Source organism: Ooceraea biroi, chromosome 4, assembly GCF_003672135.1.
Source record: "Ooceraea biroi isolate clonal line C1 chromosome 4, Obir_v5.4, whole genome shotgun sequence".
In the NCBI taxonomy this organism is placed as follows: domain Eukaryota; kingdom Metazoa; phylum Arthropoda; class Insecta; order Hymenoptera; family Formicidae; genus Ooceraea; species Ooceraea biroi.
Genome location: NC_039509.1, coordinates 3,672,239 through 3,690,314, shown reverse-complemented (window position 1 = coordinate 3,690,314; position 18,076 = coordinate 3,672,239). Strand labels below are relative to the sequence as shown.

Below are 18,076 nucleotides of genomic sequence, written 5' to 3'. Positions count from 1 at the left end.
GTCTTGAAGCAATTCCCAGCCCAGATTCTGTCCGATACTCTCTCCTTGAGGAAATAAGAATCTTTTTCGAAATAATTTTCAAACTTGCATAATTCGTACTCAATAAGGTTTTCTTCACGTTCGAGAAGGTTTCTCGTTTCTTTAGCCACGCGTTAGCCGCGTGCAATTGCGGCCAGTTTAGCGCAAATTACCGACGAATGATCTAGTTGGCACAATTTAAAACGGACGCAACCAGTGGATGCAGTATCGAGTCATAAACGAAGCGATACTGTGCGTGTTGCTTTTATCGTCGTGTATTAATTTACGTAGGCTGCTCACCGAGTTAATGGCTGTCATACTGCTAACTCGACCAGGACCTGTGTCCACTAGCCCGCTGTCACTCTGTAACAGAAACAGGAAAACGGCAAATTAGCGGATGATGAGAATCGATAATTTATCCTGCCATCCGACATTCGCATCGCATTGAATTTCACATAACTCGCTATCTCGTGCGTTAAAGCGTGTTGAAAGATTCAGCGATAGGTAAAGAGACATCCGCAGAGGAGGGTTTTCCAGTCTCATCGTTTGCGCCGAGGCGCATAATTTTCGAACGCGAAATTCCGGGCGACGCGAATTGTTGATAATTTCGGCAACGCAATATTGCGGAAAGTGAACATCATTCGTATGAAAATTATTCGCGCTGCGGAATCCCGGCGCACGCGTGCAAAAGCTAAGTGCACTCTACCGTTCGTTATGAAATTTTCTGTAATCAGTCGCTGCTAGAACCGGATTTCATCAAATACACTCTGCGCTTGCCGCGTTTAGCTATCGCTCTCATGATGAATTGATTGAAATCAAGCGTCAGATTTTAAGCATGCCGGGTACGCGGAGTTTCTATTGAGAATTAAAAATCAAACATTAACGCGAACGCACGCGTCTCTGTCCTTTCGAAAAATTCCGACTCGGCGTCCGACGAAGGTAGATAAATTCTCCCAGCAGAAACATTTTAAATGTCGCGCCTGACAGCGCGGCTCGAATTGCGCCAAGTGCGCGGAAACGCGATATCGAATGCGGATATGAAATACTTCAAACAAGCGCAACGGCAATGTGACCTGTGGCATTCCCCTTGACCGCTCGACGTACATTCGCTGGACATTCTTTACACCCCTTATATTACATTCTGTGACGTGAGTCGCCGGTTTCTTTCGCTCGCTGGCGTTCAGCGTTTCAATCACGCGGGGCTCGCTGCCGAAATCGTTCACCTTGTGAATTTTTCCCGTGCCCGGAAAAATGCCATCGGTCACTTCCGATGGATCCCGACGGGATCCGGAACTACCGAGACGGAAATTCTTCAGGAAGAAACGACGGCCGTCTCGAATCATCCGGGCATATCGCGCAAATAGGGACGATGACGACAACGACGATGATGACGAGGACTACGAAGGGGAGAGACTGGCCTCGAGCAAGGTGCAACGAAGAAATAGTACAAAAGACGTGTCCGCAGCGGCTGCGAAACCAAGACGAAAGAGCCGACGTGCAAATGTCGTTCGTTCTGAACTTTGATCGTAAAAAAGCGGCAGATTTCTCGGGTGGGTGGAGCATCCCGTCTTGGACCGCTGCCAAATCGGTTAAGCGCGAATAAATTTCCGTGTCAAACTTCGTACGAGCGAACGAACGCACGAAGAAGCTGATGGTGCTGCGTGTCGGGCAAGGTTGGACTCTTTGCGCTGCGGAAATGGAACGGGACTCTGATGTCTACCAGGGGAAAAAAGAGAGCGTGAAGCTTCATCAAACTGAAAGGAAAGGAGAAGAAGAGTACACTCGTCAACGCCCGCTGATGGCAATCAATTGTAGTATCCATAACATAGCTTGAGTTTTCATGAAACTCTGCTGCATCTTGTAACGATAGTTTTACGACTGAGCGAATATTACTTAAAATTGTCAGAGGAACATGAAGCCAAATCACAGGTCCCTATCAAATGACAAGATTAACAACAGTTGTGTAGTATTTGATAAGGTGATTGAAATCATTAAAGGTTTCTTGCATAAAGTATCATCAGTTTCGTTAAATAGCATTTGCTCCGAGTGAAAGAAAATATTTCCAAACGAGAAAAATGACGTATAGCTGCGAAAGCAACGTACATCAGAGATACATAATTAATTTAATTTCTGCCCGCGGTACTTTCGATCAGAAAATTACTTTGATAAAGTGTGCGCCGCTATCGCGCACCGACCGTATAATACACGGTAATAAAAAGCAAATGCGCGGCGTTGCGAGAAATTTCCCCCGAGTCATACCATCTCGAATAAAAGCTCGGCTTACATATTGTTCTAACGAGCAGAGAACTTCCATATAATGAATAAACAGCAAACGGACGAGAGTTGCGCGCCACGCCATTACAGCACTGCAAAACGTTGCGAAACGCGCAGCAAAAAGACGTTGGCTGTCGTTTTGTGCGAGAGGAAAGGATGACCAAGCTGTGACGAAGATTTAAAGGTGTCGTCCTGGGGTGCCTGAGGATTACAAAGTCACGGAGCGTGGTTGACGGCCAGACACGAAACGAGGAAAAGTCGTAAAGCGCATTATGACCATCTCATAATTTACAGCGAAGCGAGTCGCGTCGCAAAATCACTATCTACTTTCCGTCAGTAGATTCATGGCTGTACGTACACACGCACGTTATTTCGCCATACAACAGTCAATAGACTTGCCACGATCAATTGCGAATCGGGATATCGCAAGCAGCGCCCTTTGCCCTTAAGAAGAAATCGCTTTAGTTAAGCACACTCCGTTGATTTTACAAGTGATTTTTCACGTCTCTCCGCGTTATCCCGGAGAATGCTGATTAATCACTGACGCGATGGAAAATATTCATGGAAACACTGCAGAAACGCAATATATGAAAAATAAACACTGAGCGCTGACTGCAGTTTTCATAGCCCCTTATAGTTTCGAGCTGATTCACTGCCGCTCGCCGGCGCATTTGCATAATGCAACCCGCGATAATAACGCAGATTCCGACTCGTTTCCATTTACCGATTTATGTTAATTCCATTCGCGAGTCGACAGGATTGCTTTTTCCAATCCTTATCTTTTTTTTTAAACGAGAGCATCGGCGAGGATTAATGTCCTCGGCGAATGAAGCACGGACGAAAGCGCGGTCGCCCTAATTTCGACGTTGTTCGGAGGGATCGATTCGGCAACGATCCATTAGCGATCCTGCGGTCAGCTCGATTATGCAGCGTCACGAAGTGGGAATCCTAGAGCACGCCAACCGAGCGACGTATAGCGAAATGCGAAAGATCGTCGGAGCTTCATTACACCCTCTAGCTCGACAGCCTGGGAGGGTCGAAGTTACGTGAATGTTATTAACGTTGTACCTAAATCCCTCCGCTATCCGGCGAAGCGCGCGCGGACACATCGGGCACGGAAATAGGCACGATACGTGAGTTAGATGAACAGAGAGAAATAGAAAGAGCGAGAGCGAGAGAGATGAAAGGGAGGACGGATAGAACGCGTCCTCTCATCCTCGCTCGGATTTGCGGATATCCGTATATCGGATATCCGACATTCGGGGGATATCCGCTGGTCTCCGTAATCGCGATTATCAAAGCGCCGTCGAGTAATCCAATTTTTAAACGGACGCACGTTGCATTGAGCAAAAAAGCGTAACGCGTGGGATATTTTTTTTCGTGCCCGGAATTGGGCACGCGATGAAACGCGGCTTGTGAAACAAATGCGGCAACGCTCCGCTTGAAAGAGGAACGGAAAAAAAGCAGGACCAACAAAATGATTAATTTAGATCATCTATCGCGCGAGCAACAACATCCGTAACTACGGGTAGCCCGAATTAATCGCACACTCGTGAAATGCGAATCATTCCGGATTGCTGCAAATGAATATCGGGTAACACTGCGCGAATCTCGTTCGTGGCATATCCAATATTCGGAAATCGTGTTTTCCGCGTAGCGGATTATACAGAGCAAACATTATAGCATTCAATATTGCGCAACATTCAGACAAAATAAAAAGCGCCGTCCGTTAGAGCGTTTCGTCCGCCGACGATTTCGGAATGAACGACATCCGAGTTCACTAAAAAACCGTTAACGAGTAGCGAATGTACTAGCGAATGATTATTAGAAATTTTACGACTACGTGCTCGACTCGTTTCCGTTCATTTGATCTCAAGTCGGGGCGAACGTATTCGCGAAAAGGGAACGAGGACAAGAGGAGACCAAACTATCACCGGCAGCCATTTTTCAATATTAAGAAAGCTTTAGGGATGATTTAAATAAGCTCGAGAAAGCTCGGCGGTACGTTGCCTGAAAAGTCGGACTTCTTCGATTTATGGCCAGACGTCGGAGACAGCTTAGAATCCCTCTTTGCACGCTCGCATTTAAACCTCGTCCTATCTCCTCGCTGTTTCTCTTTACTGCGTCTCCTTGTACTACCTCGTTTTTTCCCCTTTTTATCGCTCTGCGGATCGCGCGGCGATCGAGAATGCGAAACCGTAAAAACCGAACTTCACTAACGCAGCTAGTCGAGACCGTTGTTCGGATAAAGGAAGTATGACTACGTTCGATTCTGATTGTAATCTGTTCGTTTACCTCGACGTGCATAATACAAAGCTTCGGGTTTTATTTCCGTACAGCTTTATACACGTCGCTGCTCGAGATGTTCCAACTGTAAGCAACACTGACGGATGTCACGTTGCCGCGATCGAAATCCGCCATACTGACAGCAGCAACTCGAATCTCGAAGCAGATAACTATCGAATCTTTTCCTCGTATTATTATTTTATAATATATCTCAGAATTTTTTATTTTTTAATTCTATTTGGATCACAATACTTTGTGCTTCTATAGAATGTATGACGAAATATCCTGAAGCGTGACGCCTTGAAAATCACAAGAGGGTGTCGCATGCGTCAGAAACTCCAAAGTGACGAAAGTACGCGCGCGGAAAGTACAGGCGCGGGCGCCCCTGCGAACGGAAGTGCGAACGGGTGATTGATGGGCAACCGATTGTCGTTCTCGGTCGAGAAGTAAGGCGAACGAACGCGCGGGGTCCGCGATAATTTACCCGACGGTCTCTCGACACTCGCCGCGGGCGTTAAAAATAGGGAAGCAGACGGAGAGATTAGGCGCGAGGGCAGCGAGTTGTCCGACATCGCCGGCATCGAATAACACGAAGCAGAGGAGCAGCGGGATGAAAAGTGGATCTGCTTCTTCCCGGTCGCCCTATCCTACGTCCCCGTACAGCCTCTCTTGAGTGCTCTTTAGCGTATAATCAAGCAGCTCCGCGTCATTCGTCACGGACATCGCCGGGTTTTAATTTAAAGTTATACGTATGATTCATGACGATGCAGCGGAATCTCGGCTCAGCGACTCGGCTGAAGCTCGTAAAGGAGACCAGAAGAAAGAAAGCCTCGCTTCTCCAGCGGCGAAGCGAGGCTCGGTGACCGTTGATAAGAAGACGGAAGACGAAGAAAAAAATACCGCGCGAGAGAAACGAATGAGAAAGAAAGGTAAAGTGAGTTCGTTCGGAGCATTTCTGCGAAAAATTCAAGCCAACGACTGAATAATCCGCATAGATAATAATAACCGCCGAGAAAGAATAAGATTCCAGAAATCAAAGAAATTATATATATATATATATATAAAATCAAATATACATCTGAATTTCTGATAAATTGTTTGCTATCGACGATATTCGCTTCTCCGAGTTCGTCGACGCGGTCGCGAAATTATTTCACGATCATTTCGATCAATGACGCGCTCTTGAATACCAAACGGCCGTGTACTTCGCAAGCGGTTCAATATTTGCGCTTTGGTAATTCCGTAACCAAGAGTGTCGACGCCGCCTGCAATACAAGAGTGTGCGCGGAGAAGAGTGAAAGAGAAAGACGGACATATGATGGCAAAGTGACGTCAAACACCACGACGATTCGGACGTTGATTAACGCCTCGTAAAAGAGCACTGCCAGTTATCACGTTCTTCGAGACGAGACTTCTCAGGGCCGAACGTGATTGATCGATTTGGGAAACGATTATCGACATGTCGGGAGGCGGCAAGAACGAGATATCCACTTTCGGCCGCGGCCGCGGGCGCGAATACGAGATGATCGAATGTCGAATGATTTATTATCCAATTACGAGTCGTCGGTATTCACGAGCGCGGATCGGAAAGCGCGCACCGAAATATCTCTCGGCGGGGACGCGATTTGTTGTCGCGGCTATTCTCGGTTTCGGCGATGCCGAAAGTTTTCAGGTCGTTGCGCGGAGGCATCGAGAATTCCGTCGATTCAGCTGTCGCTCTCGGCAACGACTTCGCTTTATTTTTAATGCGCCCTCCGTTTGCCAAGAATTCCAGAAGAATCACTACATTTCTCTTGTCCTCTTCTTCTTCGTTTTTCTTTTCTTTCTCTCGCGCAATATATACCATATAGTGGACACGAAATGTCGCGGCCGGTATTATTAGCTGCCATTAAATAAGGCGGTGGATAACGTACTTGTACACATCTACGTTCGACGTGCGTAAAAACCACCCCAGTGAGCGAGGTGAAGTCGTTCAGTAGAAAAGTTACGAACTAGCCAGCCAATCCACCCAGCCAACGCTGATCGTTGCGTAACGAGTGCGAGAAGCTTCTAGCGTGATTTCTGTCCAAGTTTTGAACCCTTATAACACCGCGTTACAAATCTATACCGCTCTCAGGGGCAACTTACCGTGAGCCCGAGAAATAAGAGTTCGCGCCTTTGTACTGCTTCGCTATAAAATTTATTTTCAGAGAATATCCCGCAAGCTTGTTTTCTCAAAGGCGACATCTCTTAAGTTTTGTGTTCGAAAGACTGCCGCCGATATTCACGGTTTTAAATTATCGGAACACTTCCACGACGACGTTAATTATCTTTAACTTCAACATGGAAATTTCAAAGTGTTTTTATATGTTCGGAACGATATGACGAGGGAGAATTTATAGATACACAAGATTGCGCTATTTACTCATTTCAATAGCTCGGCTCCCTCGGAGCTATGAAAGTTCGTTCCGCGAAACATTTTCCACCTTAAGTAAGTACTAATCTTAACGTTTCCGACGAGCTTCGCGCGCTCGAAGTTCGTACTTTACATCGTCAGAAATTTAGATTACACCCTCGAGTATACGCCACGAAGTGAGTATGGTTTTCAAAGAAAAATTGCAATTATCCTGCACCGACTTATTTGTTAATACGTGAGGGCGAATGTGAGGCAAGTGCAAGTTGTATCAAGATGTAAGTCTCGGATGAGGACATGGTGTTAGTATATCGTTGTTTTTACCAATCTCCCTTAATTTCTTTCTTTCTCCCTTTCTCTTTCCCTTTCTCTTCCCTGACGCAATTTTGTAATAAAGTGGCCGTCCGTTAACGATGGAAAGCCTAGGCGGTGCTTCGCCTCCGCCAAGTTCCGCGTACCGAGAATTAATTCTCTGCCTCGGATTCCAGTCCGCGCAGAACGAGAGGATTCCGCGGGGTAAACGATCCCGGAAAAGCGGGCATTACTTACGCGGAGACGTACTACTGCTACTAGCCACGGAACAACGGAACAATGAATCACGGCGGACGAAGGCGAACTTAAGAGAGGAGCATCCTCCTCTTCGTCTCTCTTTCCAGCTTTCATCTCGCGCGCGCACTGCAATGATACTCATTGTCATGCTAATAACGTATGCATGGGAGTCATCGATCATGCTCGTGCTTTTTCCTCTTAAGTCCTTTTGAAATGTTGTTCTCCGCTCCTGCACTTTCAGTGTTTCCTCCGACGCTTACAACGAAGAACAATTCTTCCTCTCTGCCAACTTTTTTTTATTGAAACAAGAGTTCGCGTTAGAACGTGTAAGGAGATACTCGGTGACGCTGAAACATCCCGTGTACCGTAACGGGAAATAATTTGTACACTCCGATACATGAGGCAAAATGTTCCTCTCACAAATTGTACTCCCTTTATTTCCAACTCCGAACACGGCAAACTTCGTGGCAAATTATGCACGAGAGCACGATCATCGTGTGTCTAGCTGAAACGCGGCATTTCTTCCAGCCTCCCCTCGAGTCGGTCCTTCCTTCTAATGCGTGAACGGTGTAACGCTGCCGGCTATAATCTGCCGATCCACGGAACACGTGCGCGCGGTCGGAAGTGCTAAGAAATTACAGTCACTCGGATAACGAGAGCGGTTTTTCCTGTTACAGAGGCATGGCACATCACCACCGCCAACATTCAATTTAACTTTTAACTCGAGTCGATAACGCGTTTTTGGCACGCGATTAATTACGCAGCGTTTACCGTGTCTACCAATTATCATCGGCGATTATTTGCGTTTAATCTGGCTCGTCGGTAATTCCGCGTTCGGAGTGTAAAAACTATAATTGAAAGTAGCGTATTAATCCCCGATATCCACAAACACGCAGAGTCGTGTAAATACGAAATTATAACGTACGCCTAATAATGATGATTGGTTTGCAGACTGATTAAACGACCGGGTCTCTAAAAACGAAATAAAAAGAAAAAGAGAAGGAACGAAAAAACAGACGTAAAGCCGTATTAATGCGAAATTGCATCAAAGCGGCAGTCACGCAAAATAAACTATGGAATGTCTGATAGAGTAATTTCCGCGTAAAACTGCCACGCAAAGTTCTTAAATTCGTTCCTGGAGCACGACGGGCAGGTATAATTAAATAACGAAATTTTCTGCGTTCCGCACGCTTTATTACAAAATTCCGCTAATAATTGCCAGATATTTGAATTCGCAATTTTCCATCAGCGAGTCACAGCAATCAAATTAATCTATACACAGCCGACGTTTGTGAAAAGAATTTTTCTTTCATATTAAATATTCCGTTTCCATTTAGCTAATTAAAAAGCTAGAGCTCAAAAGTCGCGCCAACATTTACTCTCTGTCATATCTCACTTGCAATCTCTCTTTAGTATCGTCAATACCGTCTCGGTCAGCGACCAGAGATCAAGCGACAAAATAAAAAACGTAATAAAATATTGAATGGTCTTGATCGCAAAATTGCGCGACGAATTTCAATATGACTCCATCATTAAAAACTTTCTCGCGTTTCATCCTGAAAATAAGGAATCTCCCGTCAGCTCGTTCACTCATTCAGCCAATTTCTGCGGATCGCCGTCCAAGATCTAGGCAGGACGGCAAGTGGTTTCTCCGGGAAAACATCGGTCGATATTTCGCGAGAGGTCGGCACGTAAATTCTCTGGGCTTCTGTATCGTTTCACGGAAAACGCACGAATGCGACCATGCCGATCGTAAACGTCGACGTGGACGAAGCTATGACACGAAGCTTTCGAGCGGGTAACACGTTCACGGCGACGTGTCATTCGTCGAAACGACGACGAAGTGGTCCCTGCACCTGTTCAACCTATATAATTCGACGACGTATGCCTTTACCCCTGGTACCACCGTAGCAGCAATATTTATGCACAGGTGCACGGTGAAATTCCACGAGAGCTTGCATGATGCGTCAGGAAGTATAATATATAAGTAACGCCGCGCTACGTTGTATCGGCAACGCGGAAAAAAGTCCGTCCAAAGAAACGTTCAAAAATGTGCCAGAAACAATTTTACGTTAAACTTTGTGCAATCTTGTGCGCACGCATCGTGCATGCAGCACATCGCGTCTGCAATTACGAGTACCGCTGGAAATTTTTCCTTCTCTAAATTTTTCTTCTTTATTAAATATAATATTAGCGATCTCGTGGCAGGGGAATTTTTCAAGTGCCAGAATGTACTCGCGAGTTTACAGAAGCGTAATGAATTAAAAGTTAATAATCTAACAGAATTTAATATTCAAGATAGCTTGTTGAAAGTCCTCGAGTATATCCTTCCCGTATATTACGATCTCATTAAATTGTTCTATTAAATTATTTTACTAATTATAAATTATCATGTACGTGCGCGTTCAATGTGAGTATGAAAATAATAACTGCGGCACCACGTCTTGCCGCTCGAAAGATTGCAAATACTGGTAAAACTTTATACATGGAATACCAGAAACTTGGGATCTCTAGTATTCAGAATGAAGCCACGATTTTAATAACACGACGCCGCATCACACGAAAGAGTGCAAACCCCGCGACGATATAACAATTAAACTCCGAGGACGGTGTCTGGGATGTGTGGGATTCCGTCCGCGGTGCACACTGCCTCTTCTTTCCGTCATGAGAAAGCGTTTTCGCTTTTATCCACGGCCAGATAGCAAGCGGCAAGTAGTAAGTGGCTGCGCGCCGTTGAACGCCATAAATTCGAGATACGATGGCCGGGCTTCCGGTCCTCGCGACATCCCCTGAACGAGGTCAGGAAAAGAACTTGGCAGCGCGAGCGCGCCCGCGTGCGACACGTATCCTCGTGATAACTACGCGATAGAATGTTCTCTTAAATTTCCCAGGTGGATCCGAGCGTACTTGCTTTCGCGACGTCTTTATACACTCTATCCGGTGCTGGCGAACACCTCTACGTCCTCCTCCCGTTTCCTCCCTCTCACCAGCATTCAACCGCTCTCGCAAGAAGCCGGGCGGTCCTCCGAGGATAAGCGAATATCGAGGATGTTACGAGAGCGACTTCTTCCATGCTTGAACGTACATACCATTCGTAACTGAATGATAACTGGCTGGCTTCGGATTTAGAAAATTTCTCGACCGAGTCCATGGGGTCTCCGTCCATGGGAGATTTCACGTAAAAGTCGGACGCAGGTTGCAGGACGGAGACACATACGCGTTCTCATCATCACGAGGAGTAATAAAGACACGCGCGATAATCGTCGTTCGTGTCATCTCAACTTCGGGGATATTGTTAGCAGCATGACGCAAGAATTGGCTTCGTATTTTCGGATTGTAAATTAGTCGCGGGTTACACGTTAACATTTATGGGACGTGAAATGGAATGCCGGCCGGACACTGTTGTACAAACACAAATTGACAATTGCGAAATGGCTTCCATTACCCTCGCTACCTTCATTTTTAGAACTAGTACATATATACATACGGGCTTTATAAGAAATACATTATTCCGCAGCATCGCGCTACTTCAGAATTAACAGCCCGTGACTCCAATATGAGCTTCAGCTGTCACGTGGATGCAAATCATTAATTTCGAGTCAGGCTAACAATAGCAGCAGTTGCGTAAGATAAAACGAAAAAAGGTGGCATCACGTGAGCGATATAATTCTCGTGGAAGAGAATAACGAGGCGCTATGGTTTCATAAAAACGGTATATCCATGAAACGATCGACGCCCGATAGCCGAAGGAATGCAACGAACAACGCTGTTATTTCATCGATGACACAACTGCGATCGTAACGCATACACAGGCGGCGTGTAACTCGACGAATCGAGTCACCTGAATTCAAAAAATGCGACGTGGACGTGCATAAAAGTCGTGTGTGAGGCAACACACGAAGGCAACGAGAGCATCATAAACCTCATTACGAGTTGTGACATACGACGAGTCGCGCCTCTTGCCTCCGCGCGCTCGCGAGGAATGATAAAAAGCGTGGAGTGGACAGGGGGAAAAAATAATCAACTTTATATCGTCGCGGAGCCGAAGAGGGGAGGGGCGAGGGCACGTGGTGACTCCCAGTGGTATTTATATAGAGACTGGAGTGTCGCCAAAAATCCTAGACCCCCTCCTTCCTGCTCCTTCATCCCGTTCCGCTCACCATCTCGCTGCCTCTTTCTCTCTCGATCATCCGGCGTCTCGCTCCCGCCTGTCTCCGTCTGTCTCATTCGCACTTGTTAATGCTAAGGGTGCTCGACACCCGTAGAATGGGTGGTGGATGGATATCCAGCCTTGGCTTTCGCGCGGCGAACTTCGGCGACGAGCACTTCTGCAGCTTTATTTGTCAACCACTTCGAGACCCGGCGAACTTACTGGCCGAAATTAAAGATCCCTGCGGGTAATGGTCGCCGTCCACGACTATTAACACTCCCCCCTGACTACCGGCATCGATGACAGTGTACACGGCAATAAATTTCATATTTTCCTTGCAAGCAACAAGGATCGTGAGAGAACGATGGGATATACAAGCGCATTTGGAGAAAATGTGCAAGGCAACTTTTATTTATAATTATAAAGATCAATGTTTCCACTTTAAAGTCGGTCAACAGTCTTATATCACTCTCGTGCTCCTCGTGCATCCGCGCAGCTCATTCAATTCCGCAAATCCCCAACAAAACTCCGATTTACATACTTTTAAATGAACGCGTATCTGTACAAGGACAACGTCATAGGGCCACTCAAGCCATAAGAATCGATACGATGCACCGGATATCCAATTGACCACGAAGCATTCCAAAGCAATGACCATAGCTTGGAAAGTTTTCTTCAGCGGTTATTGTGTAGGGGCGGGAGAGGGAGAGTCTTAAAGCCGAACAGCCGAACGATCGACATGGCCAATATATTTCAATTTTATTGGGCTTCTCCTGTTCCTTCGATAATCCGCATCGTTGCCCGGAACCATTGCTGGGTCCTTGATTTTCAGACATCTGCTGCAGCAATCATGCTCTATAGAAAATTCCGAATGATTATCGAGATCGCCGGGAAACGAACAATCCTCTTATCTGTTCGAATTTACTAAAAGCGACGATTATCGAAGAAGCTGCTGCTCGTCACGCCAATTATTGTGTTGAATCCTTACAATCCGGCACGAATTATTCAACTTGATAAACTTCCAGGTTTAACGTACTTACTCAAGCGTACTTATATGAATAAAAAAATTATCTTCATTCCTCCTCTAAGTTAACAAGATAAATGAGCAATGCTTAAATTTTCGCAATAACTTAAAAGATAACAATGAACAAGATAATGACTGAGAATGTTACAACATTATTAGATCTAGAAAAGTTGCAAGAAAATGTTCTCTCAACGGAGAGAGATAGACGTCGAAATTCGTTCCGCTTCGAGATCACAACTTGACTCCGATGCGAAAATATAAAGATATCACGACGTCGTGAAGGAAGATCGCACGGTATCCGTCGATTAAGGGAGTCATTAAAGTGAAGATATCTCGTGGACGCTCCAAGTGATCGTCGTCAGGCGGTGCAGTGATACCCGTAAAAGAATACGAGGAGCATTAAGAGAAAGAAGCCGCGTCATCTTGCACGCACGATCGCCTTCTAACGACGCAACACTGTTGCATTGGGGGGGGAAGGAACAAAAATGCAACCCCACGTTTGTGTCTCGTCCCTTTAGGGCCTTCATGACATTTAAATGACCGTTTTATATCTCGTTACCTCTTTACATGCACACCTCCCTGCGCGTTATTACTCTTAAGATACATGTTTATTCTCCTCGGATTCGTCCATTAGCACGAGCGATATTTCAAACCGCTTCTCATTTCTTGCCGCGCGAAGATGAAAACTGCATAAATAATGGAGTCTTCGCGCGAAATCCGCGTAATATAAAATCAATAAAATTAAATAGAAAAAGTGAATTTTTGATCAATTATATTCATTCTGATTGTCGCCAACGAATCATCGATACGAATAAAATGCGAATGTTAAGAACTGACTTTTTTCTAAGTGTTGATTGTACCGATTTCCATTGTCGTGGCGCAAGTGGCAGCGATTCAGGCAACCATGTATCCCAAATGTCGACGAGGCGCCGTTGAGAAAATGCGGCGCGTCTGCACCGATATAAAAGCGTACGTCCTCGAAGCGAGCACGCACGACGAGCTCAGAAAATGAAATCGCACAAAGCGCCGGCCAGGTAGCCTAATGAACTCAACATGCGACACGAGAATGTTCGAGGACTCCGTTGGCTTGCCAACAAATGCTCGCCGTCTCGAAATCACGAACGTGAGACATCGGACGACCAATACGCTCCATATCTCTTTCGAATAAGCCGCGTAATTATGACTGACGCGTCTAAGCATGAATAATCAGCGTCTTCCTGAGAAATTGTACAGAACTATAAAAAGAAAAAAAAATACATCTTCATAAAAAATATTTATACAAATAAATATATTCGTGTGTCTTTCTGCATGTAATATGAAAATGATAATATTAAATTTCTTTTTCACGCGTAACGAGTGAACAAAGTGCGAAATTGCACTCGATTCCACGCGATCCGCACATGATTTCTCGCACAGGTGCAGCGATGTTTACATAAATCTATGTCAATTCTTTGGACAGCTCCCAAAACGCGAGACTTGACAACGCCATTACAGACGCATCACAACCGGCCGACCTTATCGCCGATACAGGGAACGCCATAACGGACGAGGGTAAATCGAGAGGCGCAGAAATATCCAGAACGTAGACAGGAGACGAGTACGAGAAACAGCTGTCGGTTTGGCCCCGATGTAGCCACGATGATGTTCACGCGCGTGTCATTCGCGTGTCACATTCGGCGTGATGGCCCTTTTTCCCCCCGAAATTGACCAGCAACGGATGTGAAGCAGACCAAGGAGGATCAGTTCCGACGTCGCGTTTTTCGCGAGCCTAATACGCGTTTTCCAGCACGTTTTCCCACGAGAGCTCGCGCTCTCGGTGAAATTGATCTCTCACGGAGGATTCTACATCGAAATCCTTCGAGAGGTTTACAGGGAGAAACGCAATTCGTTAACTCACTCATCGTGACTGGGGCAGACGCTGACGAGACCGAGGGACATTATCGAAATATTACACGGTTTCGATCGTACGTGCGAACGTCGCTTTCCATCGGCACACGAGAATTTTTCTTTCCCAGAAAAGTTTACTCCGTCGAGCTTGCAGGCAATTTCACGATTCGGATCTCGCGTGCGGCAGAAATCGTTTATCCGACTCTTTCCGTTTTCCTTTTTCTTTCTTCTCTCTCTCTCTCTCTATCTCTCTCACACTTGCTCTTTTCTTTTTTTGTTATCGAAGTCAGCACCTAGTCTCCGGCTTTTCCACGGTGCAGCAAGTTCGTAACGAGTTCCATCGATTTCCCCGCGGCAGTGTATTGAAATAAACCAAAGGAACGTGGAGATATTCCGCGAGGAGCGGGACAAGAAAAGCGGTGGGAGGCTGCATGAGCGAGAAATTGGAAAAGCCGCAATAAACGGAAGCTGCAACCGGTCCACGCAACCGGAAATGAAGCGCGAGCAAGACCCGACGTAACGGAAGAACAAGCATCGCGAGCTGCGTTTCCCTTCTGTTTTACTTCTCCAGAAACGGGAAAAAGATGATTTAATGATTCGTCTTTCACGTTGCGAACGTTCGTCTCCAAACGCGTCTCGACACGTGTAGAAACGATGTATAATAAATAGCGTAAAGGTGAAGGAGACGGTTGGCTTCAAAGAACTATATCTTTTATTGTTAAATATATCTTTTATTATTATGTATTTCTTAGCGAGAAACGCGGACGCTTTAATGGTCTCGCGAGCTTGAAAAAATTTTATCATCAGCTGGTGGAGTGCAACGTTTTTATCTCTCGCAGTCGCCAGATCCTCCTTGCAATATTCCTCGTGCGACGCATTACGTCCGTGAAAAAGTCTCCGCCGTAAAATTCGCGGGAATAATTGCGACGTCCAGAATTATTACGAGCGCTCGCGCTGCCACGGTCTGCCGATAAAAAGAATCGACCTTGAAGAGGAGGCGGCGGAGGAAGATAGGTCGGAAATATCGCGAACTCCTACCTCCACGGTTACCACGGAAACCGTAGGACACTTTTGATAAGGTGCGACCGTGATCTCAACCCCTCGCGCGTTCATTCGGTTTATTCGGGAAAAATGGCCGCTACCTGGGGGTGCGTTCGCGTGCAAACGATTTATTCCGTAGGTTTCCGTACCTGCTTTGTACATACCGACTCTTGAGGGAGGGGAAGAAAAAATGAAATATGTCAAAGTACAGGTCGTAACGCGATACGAAAGTAAAAGCACGAGAAATCACGAGAATTCGCCTGTCGAGTATTCTCTCATCGTGACATCGTGCTCATGTAAGAACGAAACAAAAATAAAGTTCCAGCTTGTCCGTCGCTAATTATCGCTAATTACGAATGAATCTGTACGCGGCGAGCGGAACAATCACCTGCGACTCGAGAGCGCTGGCTGAGATCGGGCAAGCCGATTTCGCATTGTTACGAAACGATGACCAAACAATCTTGGCGCTGTGTGCCAAGACGAGTATGAATTTCACGTCAAGGCGCACCGTCAGCGTGCAAGTAATAATTAGTAACATTAAATGTCAGCCTGAAGTAGCCGAGCGTGCTTCGTCAAGTCGCATCCAGCCTCTCTTGGAACGAAAATCAATATTATTCCGAGAGGCAGAAGAGCAGATGACTTACACACACATGCGTTTATAGAACGCTCGTTTCTCCATCTTGTCGAGTCGCAGGAAAACAACGATAGTGCGTGCTCTTGCCCAAGATAGTGATCTCGTTATCATTCGCAAAAAAAAAGAAAAATATCAATCTTATTGCGATACATATGAACCAGCTGCAACACGTGGTTCGCAGTTCGTTTGGCACACCTACGCCGCAAATATAATTATTTTCGAACGCCACGTGGCGAATATAAAAGCGTCCTCGTGAGGAAGTCGCTTCGGGATGATGCCAGAAAGCAACAAGAAATGTATTTTTTATGAGGATGCGTTGAGTTACATGGTCGCTAATCTCGAACGAGAGCGACCACGAGATACACAATGTAAGTTATTCTATTTATGTCGCCGCGAGAAACGAAAGAGACCGATTTCGCAACGCGCTCTCGTCAACGTCGCGTTTTACGCGTCGCGGAGTTAAAACGGAGCGCAGTATTTCGAGGACTCAAGTAATGAAACATGCACGCGCGCGTGCCTGTACGCTTAATCGTGATTTATTTCTGGCGGTCCGCTCGTTATCGGCAAATCGATCCATCCGATGCGAGTCTCCGTGAAGAAGTCATCCTCATGACGAATGCGCCCGGGATTAACAGAAATTAAACGTTCGATATAATCACCAGCGTCCTTCTAATCGTTTGCGGCGAACAAGCAGCTCTCAAATTGTCAACGTTGCGTAACAGTAATTTATTTAATTATAAATTCTATTAAAAAGAAATAAATACAAAAGATAAATACAATAAAAGTATAATAAGTGAATTTCCGCCCCTGAAAATATATTACTGACACCCATAAACATGTGCGCATTGCCTATGCAATGCTAGGAAAAGCAAACTACTATTGTGTGGAACACGCTAAACGGCATGTATGCACATTATTTGTCATAAGCGCGTAAGAACGCGCAAATATCCACGGGGTTTAATTAAAATCCTTAGAATCGGGGAAACGATCTTGCCGTCTTAAACGAGGCGGAACGTCGCAAACGATCGTACAGGAACGCGCGAGTAACGTCTCATTAGATACAGATTGACCTAATTACCGAAAGGAAACGTCTGGCGCACGCGACTCATCTCGTCTCGGCGTGCCTGGTGTGCGTTGCTTGCTTTTCCATGTATAATTGCAAATCATCTCGCATCCGCAGCGTCTTACGACACGAGGGAGAATTGGAACTACGATTTCTAACGCGATCTACAAAAATATCACCGAGTAGTGATCGTTATGCAACAGTCTCCCAACTCATCGCGCGAAACGCTTTGTATTTTTCTCAATAAAAGTTTTCATTCCGTTTTTTCTCGATTTCTTACCATCAAAAATCTGTTTAGTGGTAATATTAACAATATCGAATAACTTTTTAATTTCAAATATTAAATAATAAAGTGCGCAGAGAAAGCTTTGATTGATCTCAGAAATGCTCTCAGAGTTGCAAAGAAAAATCACTGACTGCGGACTTGGGTATCTGAATGACGTGGAGAGCTATCCAATAGTGATTGCGAGATTTTACTCGTTCGTCGCGGAATGTACTTCTTACTACCCGCCACCGGAAATACACCGGCTAATGTACAATACGCGCCGCTTTTATCGACTGTATGTTTGTACAGCCACGGTCTTTTCTATACACTCGCGAGAGACACCCACGGCGATTCGCTTGAGCGAATCGTGAAAGCGATCGTTTCGAGTTTTCGTGCCAACACGCGCGGCGTGGATTATGCGAAAGCGGAAAGTCTGCAGGAAATCTGCGACTGCGCCGAATTGCGATCGCGCCGTCTGCCATTACGGACGTGT

General features: G+C 45.8%; 1 protein-coding gene across 7 annotated transcripts in view; it reads right to left on the bottom strand.

Annotated features, from left to right (window-relative positions):
- Window positions 1-18,076, bottom strand: part of LOC105280652 — a 379,732-nt gene that overhangs the window by 224,110 nt on the left and 137,546 nt on the right. For all 7 annotated transcript variants that reach the window (XM_011341344.2, XM_026969067.1, XM_026969068.1 and 4 more), the window contains one exon: window positions 319-381. In XM_011341344.2, the coding sequence (XP_011339646.1) occupies window positions 319-381 (63 nt within the window). The remainder of the gene's footprint in view (window positions 1-318; window positions 382-18,076) is intronic.